At 45.4% G+C, this 12,524-nt stretch overlaps 1 protein-coding gene across 1 annotated transcript; it reads right to left on the bottom strand.

The window, feature by feature from the left end:
• Positions 1 to 12,451, bottom strand: LOC146344455 (E3 ubiquitin-protein ligase RNF113A-like). Its single transcript, XM_084857420.1, has 10 exons — positions 12,291 to 12,451; positions 10,110 to 10,186; positions 9,905 to 10,009; positions 9,292 to 9,399; positions 8,696 to 8,805; positions 4,903 to 5,009; positions 4,695 to 4,784; positions 2,811 to 2,904; positions 1,802 to 1,908; positions 1 to 611 (listed from the first exon to the last, which is right to left on the bottom strand). Exons 1-10 carry the CDS (start codon positions 12,388 to 12,390, stop codon positions 541 to 543), a joined length of 969 nt encoding a protein of 322 aa, XP_084713546.1. The 5' UTR covers positions 12,391 to 12,451; the 3' UTR covers positions 1 to 540.
• Between the last annotated feature and the right edge of the window lie 73 nt (positions 12,452 to 12,524).

Genomic DNA, 12,524 nt, shown 5'->3' with positions numbered 1-12,524 from the left:
TTTTGAAAGTATGAATTGTTTAATACAGTACACAGCGTTAGGCACTGTATGTCAGGAGTAAAAGGTAGATGTGACTCTACTGGTAGGCTTCTGAGTGATTTACAGTAGATTGGCAAGTATTTCTGACTTTCCATTGTTTGATGATAGCAGAGCGGGGGGAGAGGAGAGACTCTCCTCCTGTCCTGAACAATGCTGCTGAAATGAAGAAAGCTTGGAGTAACCAGAAATAGATGTCTTGTATGGAGGAACTATGAGCTGCATTCAGTTCTGGTACTGAAAACCAATCCTTGGACACTGAATTCTTTAATTCTAAGTGTATGTCTTTTCATCAGGCTCCAGTTGGCGGAGCTCAGGGTGATCGTAAAAGTAGAAGCCTGACATCTGCCTACCCCTGCTGTATGTAGCAGAAGCAAGCTAGTCCCCGATGGCTTGCAGCTAGAGTTTCAGTTTACTCCGAAGCATAACACATTTTCCTCTAAGTTATTTATTCAGCTATAGAACTAGCTTTGTAAAGGGTGTGTGTGTGATGGCAGAACAATGCTACTCTGGTTCCTCAACATTATCTGGGGGTCCCTCTTCAGCCTTGTGTTTTTCCAGTTTTGCCATCAGCTCTGAAAAACAAAACAAAAATCAGGATGAGGCTTCATACCATCTCAGGCCCATACAACTTTTATATATATAAGCAAATTCTCCCTTTTCTCAGTGTTTACAAGCAGGTGAGTTCTTATCCCAGGATGGACCATGTGACAAATTAGGGCTTGTATGTGGGAGAGGTACAACTCCCTAGATTGAAGCAAAAGAACGATGAGGACAGGCAATTTTTCCTCAGTCCTGGAGACTTCAATCTTCTCTCTTAAGGAATTTAAACATTTCAAATTCATATTCTAAAGTTAAGTACATATGAGTTTTAATTCTTTTAACTTCAAGAGCAGTGTACATTTAAAGTATGGGTGAAATTTATACTAAAGTCTCCAGTTCCCCTCCTTCAGGTAGAAGTGAAAAATGTTGTTGGAACTTCTCGCTCTCACTCAAGAGCAAAAGAAATCTGCAAAACTTTCTGAGGAAGAAATGTGTTCCAAAGGGAAGAAAATATGAAATCCTAGTTTGAGATAAAGCTCCACTTTGAAGTGAGCAGAGGATTGGTGTATGCCTAAGACTAGTATATGCACCACCTCACCTGGACCACTGGTTTGCCCAACCTTAGATTGGGGTCCAGCCTGCCCACAAGGGGTTGAGCACCCTCTCCACCCCGCCACCCCAAGCTCCACCCTCTGAGGGCCAGTGGTGCAAAGGGAAAACCCTTTGTTATCTCCAATTGGGATGCAAGTGGCACAAAAAGGAGCCCAACTTGACCAGGGCCTACAGGAGTCAGCTCCTGGAAATGCTGGCTGGGTCCTTTCCTGCACTGCTTGCTCCCAATCGGGCCACGAGCGGCGCAGGAAGGAGCAGCCCAACTTGGCCAGGGCTTGCAGGAGTCGATCCTGCAAGCCCCGGGTGAGTCCCTTTCTCTGTACAGAGTGTCATGCCTCTCTGCACAGATTTTTTTTTAAGTGGGTAGGGCAGGGCCGATGACATCATGGGAGGAGGTGGGGCTTCTGATGGGAGGCCCTGCCCCCTGGCATCATCTGGCCTGCTTGCTTGGTATAGAGGGGTAACCAGCTCCTGGACCAAAAGCGCCCCCCCCTTTAGAAAGTCCAGCCCCCCACTGGATTAGTGTTGGCCACCCCTGCCATAGTCAGTACAATACATGTTTCTACTTTGCCCCTGCTCCCACCAAGGAATCCAACATTAGCTAGAGTACCTTTGGCTGGGTTAAAGACACCATTTGTTTGCTTGTCACATACATAACATCGCTGAGACGTGCGATAATGTTGCAGGGCACAGCTCTCACAGAAGTAATGCCTGCACCTGAAAAAGCATGAAATAAGAGTCAGCTCCAGTATATCTCTAGCAGAGGGCTCACATTTCTTTAAAACATTTCTAGGATTTCTTATTTTAAAGGTTTTGACCCTGATTTTCATTCAGATGCTCATTTTGTGTCAGCTTCACATTGCAAAGTAAGGGGAAACTAAAATGATCTAGGGGCTAGAGCATCTCCCCTCTGAAGAAAGGTTACAACATTTGGGGCTGTTTAGCTTAGAAAAAGGGTAAGGGGAAACTTGATAGGTCTATAAAATTATACATGGTGTGGATAGGCGTCTACTCTTGTAATACTAGAACCCAGGGTCATCCTATGAAACTGAATGGCGAGACATTCAGCACAGATAAAAGTACATAACACACAGCACTGTTAAACTATGGAATTTGCTACCACAAGATGTAGTGATGGCCACCAACTTGGACAGCTTTAAAAGAGGATTAGACAAATTCATGCAGGATAAGGCTAGCAATGGCTACTAGTTTATAATTGCTATATATCGGAGGCAGTATGCCTATGTATGCCAGCTGCCAGTGAACATGAAAGGGAGGATACTGTTGCACCCATTCCTGCTTGTGGGCTTCCTATGGGCATCAGGCTGGCCACTGTACAAACATAATGCTGGACTAGATAGACCTTTGGTCTGATCCAACAGGGCTCTTCTTATATTATCAAGACTAACGTACAACGCCCCTTTTGGGGAGTTAGGAATCAGAGCCTTTAGGACGTTAACTGTATGCTCAATACTTATTTGTGCCCTTTTTTCTGCACTGCTATAGAATCACAGAATACTGAAAGGCCATCCCCCACCCCCAAAAGACATCTACATAGCTCAGTTTGAAAAATCTCGAAGTGTTGACAACAGGATAACTGAGTCATCCAGCAATCTTACTTGGTAACCACAGGGTTCTTGAAGGAGTTTCTGCAGATGAAACATTTGAATGGCAATTCCTCTTCATCACTGCTTACCTCATAGTTTTCATCATCTGCAGAAGAGAAGCAGTGTTTGCATGTTTCTGCTGCTACCTATAATGGGATGTAACTTTTCCACCCACTCTGTGTAGGAAGATGTTCTTGCCGAGAATAGACAACCTTTAACATCAAGACACCAGCACGTATGATGAAAATATTAGGCTTAATGAACTAATTAACTACCCACTCAAGCCATCTGCTCCTGTTCTTTCTTCCCTCGCATCCACCCGCCCAGCCACCCACCCTTTAACAGATGCAGAGAGGGGCGCCTTTGCTAATGCAGCTTCACCAGGCAAACACCCAGTTCCTTAAAACTATCACAGGCTATGTAAAAGTATAATAATGTCTTCCAAGTGATCAGCGTATAAGGGCATACATTACACACAAAAGGCTACAGAAGGACCTATCTGGAGATAACCAACAGTACTGTAACAAATAGAAGGCAATTCATTGGTCCAAAGAAGAAAAATCCACCACTGGCCATAGGTGTTGATCAGTGAAGAAAATAAGCACAGGTTCCCCCTCTGAACAGAGCGTCACACAAACGAGCATGACAGCCATGATGGAGAGTATCAACAAGTAACAGCAGAATAAGGCTACATAGAAAAGTTGGTATCAAAGGAGTGTTTTGCTCTCCTGCTTGGTTCAAGCTCTATAGTTCACCTTCTAACCAAGTAATCTTAGATGGTGAAGGCAAGAACTGGGAGGGAGTCCTCTCAAATAGGGGATGCAAGTTAAACTGCCCTGCCTTCCAGATCAGAGGAGAAGTTAACTGTCTCATCTGCTGCTCTACTATGGACAAACAAATAGATGGGCTTGCTGACCACATCTTGAGTTGCCTGCCTACTGCCAAGGTGGTGGGCATCATAAAATAAAGCATCAAGAGTGTGCAGGGAACAGCTAATGCTATTAAGTAGTCCTGGCCAAATAGGGTTGCTAGGTAGTATTTCCAGAATGCAGGTCCTAGACAAGCAAATTCATGAGGTCCCCTTTTGGTGAGATGGTGGTGGCTGAAGGATTTTTATTTATTAGGGTTTGGGGAGCCTTTTAAAGTAAGGGGTATCAGTACTGAAAAGACAGATATTGTGTAAGCCATACTGTTAGTGCTTAAAAGAAATAGGGAACCTTTCAAACCAGGGATGGGCAACTTGTAGGCCAAAACAACTAGAGAGCCACAACTCCCATCATCCCTCACCACTGGCTATGTTGGCTAGGGCTGATGGGAGTTGTACACCAAAACATGGAGGGCCACCAATCGCCCACCTGTTTTAAACCGAAGTTGTAGGTTAAAAAGAAAACAGGTGAGGACAAAGAAGTTCAGAAGATGTATCTGTTGAATAATGCCAATGGTTTGGATCCAGACTTTGTCATAATTAGAGTAAAACTACTGAAATCAATGGGACTTTAACAAGTTGCATTGATTTCAGTGGGTTTACTCCAAGTTTGGATCCAACCCTACATATTCAAGGTAAGTTTGGACATTTAGAAGATGGATAAAATATGAAAGTATCTTTATGAAGGCCTTATGGCCAAAATGCAGTCTGTTAATATTTTAATAAATAAATTATAGCACTTCATACTAGAGCTTCAAAATTAGCCTCTTACAAAGGCTGGCATGTCTTTACCCCAGTGCTTTCACCAGCACAACTGAAAGTAGCACCTTTAATGTTAATCTTGTCCTGTACACAGTTTGCAATGTCACATATAAATTTGGAAGCACATTCCGTACTCTTTCATCCAAATTACTTAAGCTGCTGAACAACAGGCGAACAACTGCAGGCAAGAGAAAAGAGAATACTCATACCATTAACTCCATAGCGTCCCTCATCCAGTTCCCGCTCAATTTGCCAGCCATGCTTGTAGTCTGATCGGTCATGGAGGAACTTACAGCTGTCTATAGGAAAAGCAAATGGATAGAAGTGTAAGAGTTTGTCAGCAGTTTTCCTTCTCTTGGTGGCGTTACGGCATTACACAGATTTATTGTTAGGAAATTATATGGGAGAGCCATTCACCTCCAAAGCCACAAAACCCGGTTTCCTTGTAGTCTTTACAGATGTCAGGCTGGTAGTCCCACCGCACAGTGGCCCTCAGATGCTCTGGGGCTCGTATGGGTCCCTTCCTGAAATGAGGAATAGAAGCTTAGAACAATTGCCAATGTGCTAGGTATAAGGAGAGGACAAAGTGTGATGAAGGAGTTTGAAGAAGGGAAGAATTGGAGAGAAAAAATGGTGAGACTCCGGTAGTACAAAATATGCTTTTTTGAAGTAGTTAAGATTTGAAGGAAAACAACGAGAAACTGATTGAGAGAGGGGGCTTTACAACAAGTTTCAAAACACGTCCAGTGACAGCAATGGAGGACCTACTATGCATCTGATCTTTCAAAAGGACTGCAACCCCATCTAGAACAGGCAATGAGCCTATCTCCCAGACTAACCCACAGGGCTTCCATCTTGCCAGGATTCAACTTTAGTTTATTGGCCCTCATCCAGCCCATCATTGAATCTAGGCACTGATCTAGGACTTGCACAGCCTCCCTGATTCAGATGTCAGAGGGAGACAGAGCTGTGTGTCATCAGCATACTGATGGCACTTGGCTCCAAATCCCCTAATGACCACTTTCAGTGGCTTCATATAGATGCTGAACAACACTGGGGAAAAGATGGTACCCTGCAGAACCCCATAGCTCAATTGCCAAAGGACTGAGGAATAGTCACCCAATGTCACTCTCTGAAATCAGCCCCGCAGGTAAGATTGGAGCCACTGTAATGCAGTGCCTCCAATGCCCAGCCCACAGAGTCTATCCAGGGAAATACCTTGGTTGATGGTATCAAAAGCCAATGAGAGATCAAACAGAATTAGTAGGGCTGCACTCCCCCTGTCCCTCTCTCGATAAAGGTCATCCATCAGGGCAACCAAGGCTGATTAAGTTCCGTGACCAGGTCGAACCCCAGACTGGAATGAGTCTAGATAATCAGTATCCTTGAAGAGTGCCTGCAGTTGCTCCACCACAACCCTCTCAAGTACCTTTCCTTAAAAAAAAGGAGGGTATTTGCAACTGGGTGGTAGTTGACAAATACCATTGGGTCCAGAGTGGGTTTCTTCAGGAGCGGTCACACTACTGCCTCCTTAAGGATAGCAGGAACCACTCCTTCCAGCAGAGATGCATTAACCACTCCCTAAACCCACCCTGTCATACGTCCATGGCTAGCTCTTATTGGCCAGGAAGGGCAAGGATTGAGAGGGTATATGGTCACTCATATTGCTGCAAGCACCTTGTCCATGTCATCAGGCCCCAGGAACTGAAATTTATTCCACAAAATCTGGCTGATAGTGGCATCAGGCACCTCAGTTGGAGCTGCATTAACAACTGCATCCAATTTGCTGTGGAGACAAGCAATTTGGTCCTCAAAGCGCGATGCAAAAACTTCACAGATCCTTGAAAGGACCAGAGTTCCATACACTGGAGAGCGTTAACCCATGGACCACCTGAAAGAGCTCCACTGTACAGCTAGTCAAGGACGCAATATATGCAGTAAAGTAAGTCTCCTTTTCTACCTGCACCACTGTGCAGCAAGCATGATTATGCGCTCTAGACTATGCTCGGTCATCTTCACTTCAACACTTACACCATTTGCACTATAGCCAATGCTCAGCCTGTTTCACTGTTCACAGCAACCCGGTATACTAAGGAGCAGAGCGGGCTCTACAGTGCTGGAGAGGGCACTCAGGTACAGGGCCGGCCTTACCATTAGGCAAAGTGAGGCAGCTGTCTCAGGCAGCAAATGCTGAGCAGCGGCAGCAGGGTGTTAGAGTATTGCTCTCCAGGCAGTTTACAAAGATTGAATGGGATGGGGCGCCATCTTGTTCATTGCCTCAGACAGCAAAATGTCTTGGGCTTGCCCTACTCAAGTACAATCAAGTTGATGGCCCTTCACATCTCACTGTTCCACAGTGAAACTAGGACCTCGGCTGAATCACCAGCTCTCTCCACTGGAAAATCCCCAAGAGCATCCAATAGTCCATTGGATTCTATCACTCTCCTGGGGCAGGCCATCAGAATGGGCTCCCCATCCTTGCAAAAGGGAAGTAATGCTGTGAGTTCAATCTCACCAGGAAATAGTCTGACCATGACAATGCGGTTACTTGGAACCACCCAATTTTCAAACTACTCATCTCACAGCTCAGAGCAAAGACCAAATCAAGGGTATGCCCCACTTCATATGTTGGGCTGATGACAAACTGAGACAGCCCCATGGTTTTTATGGAGACCATGAAGTCTTGAACTGGAGCTCCAGGGACAGCCTCAGCATGGAACTTAAAGTCACCTAGAACCACTGTCTTAGGTTCCTCCACCTCTGAGACCACCTCTGCCAGCTCAGTCAGGAAGGCTGTTGGGCAGCAGGGTGGAAATTCTGTTAACCACAATGACTCCTGCTTTTCTTAAGGACCCTATCATATTTTGTTGTTCAGTCGTTCAGTCGTGTCCGACTCTTCGTGACCCCATGGACCATAGCACGCCAGGCCTTCCTGTCCTGCGCTCTCTCCCGGTTGTCCTTTATACTCTGTGGCATTTTCAGGGAATTGGTGGCATTCATTAATTTATTACATTTCTATACCACTTAATAGCTAAACCTCTCTGGGTGGTTCACAGCATGATAAAACAAAATATAAAACCTTTAACATGCAAGAATTTAAATCAGCTTAAAAACAAGTTAAAAACAATTGACAATAAAACTACCAGAACCTGATTAAAAAACGTAAAACATCCATCATATGCTGCCAAATGCCTAGGAGTAGAGGAAAGTCTTAACTTGGTGCTGAAATGAGGACAATGTTGGCACCAGATAGATGACACTGGGGAGAGCATTCCATGGTCAGGGGGCAACCACCAAGACATCCCTCTCTCTTGTTGCTATGTGCCGAAACTCCCTCAGGGGAGGGCCTCAGATGCTAATCAGTGTACAGGTAGGTTCATACCAGAAGAGGTGCTCCTTCAGATACTGCAGTCCTGTGCTTCATAAGGCTTTTTGGGTCAAGGCTAGCACCTTGAATTGGGCTCAGAAACTTACAGGCAGCCAGTGTAATCAGGCCAGAATCAGTGTTATACGCTCAGACCTTCTGGTCCCCAATAGCAATCTGGCCACCACATTTGGCACAAGCTGCAGCTTCTAAACTATCTTCAAGGGCAGGCCCATGTAGAGTGCACTGCAGTAATCTTAACATAGAGGTTACCAGAGCATAGACTACTGATGCCAGATTATCCCTGTTCAGATAGGGGCAGAGCTGGGCCACCTGCCAGAGCTGGTAGAAAACACTATGCCACTGAGGCCACCTGAGCTTCAAGTGACAATGATGACTCCAGGAGAACCTCCAAGCTATGAAGCTGAACCCCAACTAGAACAGGATGAACACCCTTAGGTCTTCATTAAAAGACTGGATATCTGGTTTGTTCTTAGAATGAGGAGAGCATTCTTGGATACGAAGAGATGTGTGTGTTGGCTAGATATCTCACAACCACACTGTAAAGGTGCAATCCTATGCATGCTTACATGGAAAAAAAGTCCTACAACTCCCAATCTTTCCCAGCCAGGATGGCTGGCTGGGGAATCCTGAGCACTGTAGTCTTTTTTCCTGTGTAAACATGCATAGGATTGCACCTAAGTCTGTTAAGAACACAGAATAAACAGAGGACTTCTCAGCATCATGAGCCACTTGGAAATAGGACAGCAGTGATAAAATCTATACAGAGCCACCCTGCTGCAAACGTTTTTCCCCTAGGATAAGCACCACATTTTCCTGCCTTACCTTACCATGCCCGAAGAGGCATTCCCCATGGATGTATCTTTTGGCTTCACATACTTTTGGTAATTATTGATCCCTCGGTAAATCTTATCATCTTCCTTTCCTCGGAGTTCCTGAACAGAGAAAGGGAGATAAAAACAAACTCATTGGCAAGGCAGTTTGGTTGGCATCACGTTTCCTCTTGCTCACATATGACCATTTACATGTAGGCAATGTTAATTCCCAAGGATCACCACCCAGAACCAGCTGAGTGCCATGAAGCAGCCCTAGGAGTGGTAGAGAATGAACAGCACAGCTTATAGGACAGAAGGCAGATGAGACCAGTCAGCCAGCAAGCAAGAAGCATCCCTGAAAACAGTAATAAAGGTTAAAATAAGATGGTGTTGTACTATGAAGAGGAAAAGGCAACAGGAACAAGGAGATGTTGGATGTGTTGCAAGTGGTTAGAAAAAGAATCCTAGCAGCCAACTTTTGGAGACAGGTAAGGAAGAGGTGCAAAATTAAAAAAACAAGGTCAGTAAGCCCCCAGTCCATTTCTTGAAGCTGTAGGAAGAGTTGCAGTAGAGGAAGAAATCAGAGCAAGCATGTTAGATATTCACCTTTTGGATTTGTTGGCTACGTTCAAAGATGGCTTGGGCATCTTTCTCCTTCTCTGTGTCTAGTTCATATACAGCTGTTGCTCCCATGTCTTCTGGACCCACAGGTTTCTGAAATATGAAAACTGTATTGGTAGGGCAGAAATGAGAGTGAACAATGCTAAACTAACATAAGACTATTATTGGCATTAGCAGTTATTAAAGCGATTCACCAAAATAGCTGTGTTCTCTGTGCCCCAAGAACCCCAAGGATCACCACCCAGAACCAGCTGTGAAATAGCGACTGGGGAGAGTGAAGCAAGCTGCAAAATGTTGGCTCAGGGGGTGGAACCAATTGCCTACTGCAACCTGTGAGCCACTCACAGGAATAGCCTGCATAAGCAAGTACATATTGATATCAGAATTACTAAACAAAACCTAAAAATTGGCCAGCAGAGTTTCACAAAAACCTGGTCAAAAGCCATCAATTAATATACATATTTTACAGGTAAGTAACATGGAGGCTGAGAGATAAGCAATTGTCCTTGCTACTGAGCAACTGCTGTGAGACAGACCGAACTCTAGCCACCATAATGAAAATTGCTAATAGGTTGCCCCTGCTTTAAAACAACCATACCGCAGATCTTGTAGACTTATATGCAACTCCAACTCCTTCAGGCTTGCCCTCATCATCACTACTGCTTGACCCATACGAGGTATTGTCCTTCATGCTTTTTTTGGTCTGGAAGATGGGAGAATCAGCAAAAGTGAATACTAGATCAAGAAATATCCAAGAGGGAACATCTTCATGTGCACTTGGTGAACTGATAGACATGCATCACCTTCTGAATCATGGGGTTTGAAACGTCCTTGCGTCTCTCTTTCCTGACCACAGTGCTGCCTTCATCACTGCTGCTCCCTGTTGAGTGGATGAGGAGACACAGTCATTACCAAAGAGCATATTAAAGCAGAAGGATAGAGGCAGACTAACTCCCTCTCCAGGCCCCAAGGTCCTTGTCTGGACAAAAGACCTTCCTGCCCAGCTAAGTTAAGTTTATGTTCACACGAACAAAAGACACAATGCAAAAGCCAGAATGGAATAGCCAAGAATGACCCCTTTGTAAAACTGATGCCAAAAGCAGTGGGATGTGTTAGAGACACTTGAAAACATTGCTTAGGAAATGAAACTCTCTCAATATTATACTTTTATTATCCCTTTAACACCATCAGCCAACCAGGACAGAATGGAATGGCCCAGAACACCAGCTTCTGAGCTAATCAAACCAACCAAACTCACCACCCTCTCATGACCAGATGGGAGTGATGCAATAAGCCACAAAACTTCCACAGAAACTACATTCCAGACTATAATCCATATTCCTGAATACAGCCTGAAACGCCAGCTTCTGAAGTAGCCAAACCAGCTAATTTCACCAGTTACACATGACTTGATGGGAGTGATGCAATAAGCTACAAAACCCATTCATTCTGGGCAATAATCTGTTTTTGGAAAACTGTGCAAAACGCCAACTTCTGATTGAACCACACCAACCAAATTCACCAGTCACACATGACTAGAAGCAATTGCTGCAATGAGCAATGAAATTTCTGCAAAATCTATGTTCTGGTACCCATTCCAGGTAATATTCCATGAAAACGGCCTGGAACGCCAATTTCCAAGCAAGCCAAACTAACCAATTTCTCCAGTCACACAAGACTAGAAGGGGTTGATTCAATGAGCCACAAAATTTCCACAGAAATGATACTCTGGAAACCTTTCTGGGTAATAATACTTATTCTGAAAAACAGCCTGGAACACCAGCTGCCAAATACGCCAAACCAACCAAATTCACTGGTCAGATGCGATTAGACTGGAACGATGCAATAAGATGCAAAATTATTGCTCTCCTTTCTAGGCAATAATCCATATTTCAAGAAATTTGCCCAGAATACCAGCATCTCAGCTAGCCAAGCCAAGCAAATTCACCAGTCACATATGACTAGATAAAATTGATGCAATAAGCCACAAAGCTTCCAGTGCTCTGAAATCCTGTGGCTGAAGTGCAGTTAAGAAGCACTTTTTAAAATAAATAAATACATTTGAGGAGAGGCATCTTACAATCTGAGCAAAAAGAAATATGACCATTTTGCAGTAGAGTTTTGGCCAGAAATAAGAGGAATAGCATAGGGTAGACAAGGGTAGACAAATTAAAGATCCGGAGCATTTCTACTGTTCTGGAAGGATATCAATTGTGTGCAGGGTCATTTTGATTGGTTAGGCTCATTTGGAAGTTGGTATTCCATGCTTTTTTTTTCAGAATACATATCATTGTCCAGAACATGGTTTCTGTGACTTACTGCATAACTCTCCTCTAGTCATGTGTGATAGGTGAGTTTGGTTGGTCTGGCTCATTTGGAAGCTAGTGTTCCAGGCTATTTTCTCTAAATATGCATTATTGTCCAGAACGGATACAACAAAGTGGTCTGTGGAGGTCTTTTAGCTTATTACATCAATCTCATCCATTTGTGTGCGACTGGTGAGTTGTGTTGGTTTCATTAGCCCAGAGTAAGTCTTTCTGGACCATTCCATGCTGTTCTGGCTGGCTTCCGGGTGTTAAGCAGTTAATAAAAGTATAATATTGGGTTTCTGTCCTTGAGTGCCTCTGCCACTTCCCGCTGGTTTGGGCATCATGACAGAGATAAGGGGTCCGTTCCTAGCTGTTCCGTTCCGGCTTTTGCACCGTCCCTGAACGAAGGCAAGGCCTTCCGCTCACACTGTCCTCCACACACAGCAAGTGCGGGAGCCCGTTCCCTCAAGTAGCGGCCTCTTCGTTCGCCTTCCTGTGGCAAAGCCCAGCCTGCTCTCCCGCGCGGGGCGGGAAAACGCGCCCGCCGCCTCGTCACGGAGTACCCAGTCCGGGCTCACCCTGGAGAGCGTGGGGCGCACACCCACCGACTGAGCCCCTCACGCCACCTCTTCCCAGCCAAAGACGGCACAGCGATTAGCTAGTTACGCGTCTCACCGGGCTCCTGGTCGCCGCCCGGCCTCTTGCGCTGGCCCCTGCCGGGCACGGGACGACGCTTCTTAAAGAGGAAGCTGCAGACCGGCTGGGCGTCCGCCATTTCGGGCAGAGCGGGGACGGCGCGCGGGCGCCCCGCCCTCCCAACCGCCGCTTCGGGCCGCGGCTCGGCCTGGGCATGCGGCGCTCTATCCCTTTTCCTCTCTATCGCGGAAGGCCCTCTGCGACGCAGACTCA

Source organism: Heloderma suspectum, chromosome 5 (genome assembly GCF_057233095.1).
Source record: "Heloderma suspectum isolate Gila_16-S chromosome 5, 16-S_ref, whole genome shotgun sequence".
Lineage (NCBI taxonomy): Eukaryota > Metazoa > Chordata > Lepidosauria > Squamata > Helodermatidae > Heloderma > Heloderma suspectum.
The sequence above is the reverse complement of the archived record's forward strand: the minus strand, read 5'-3'. Positions and strand labels throughout refer to the sequence as shown.

Excerpts from the sequence above, each read along its gene's own strand:
- LOC146344455 (XM_084857420.1), bottom strand. The coding sequence starts at position 12,390 with ATGGCGGACGCCCAGCCGGTCTGCAGCTTCCTCTTTAAGAAGCGTCGT. Across the intron at positions 8,806-9,291 it reads GTAGCCAACAAATCCAAAAG|GAACTCCGAGGAAAGGAAGA; the intron begins GTGAATATCTAA and ends TTCTCTGTTCAG. Across the intron at positions 2,905-4,694 it reads GGGACGCTATGGAGTTAATG|ATGATGAAAACTATGAGGTA; the intron begins GTATGAGTATTC and ends TCTCTTCTGCAG.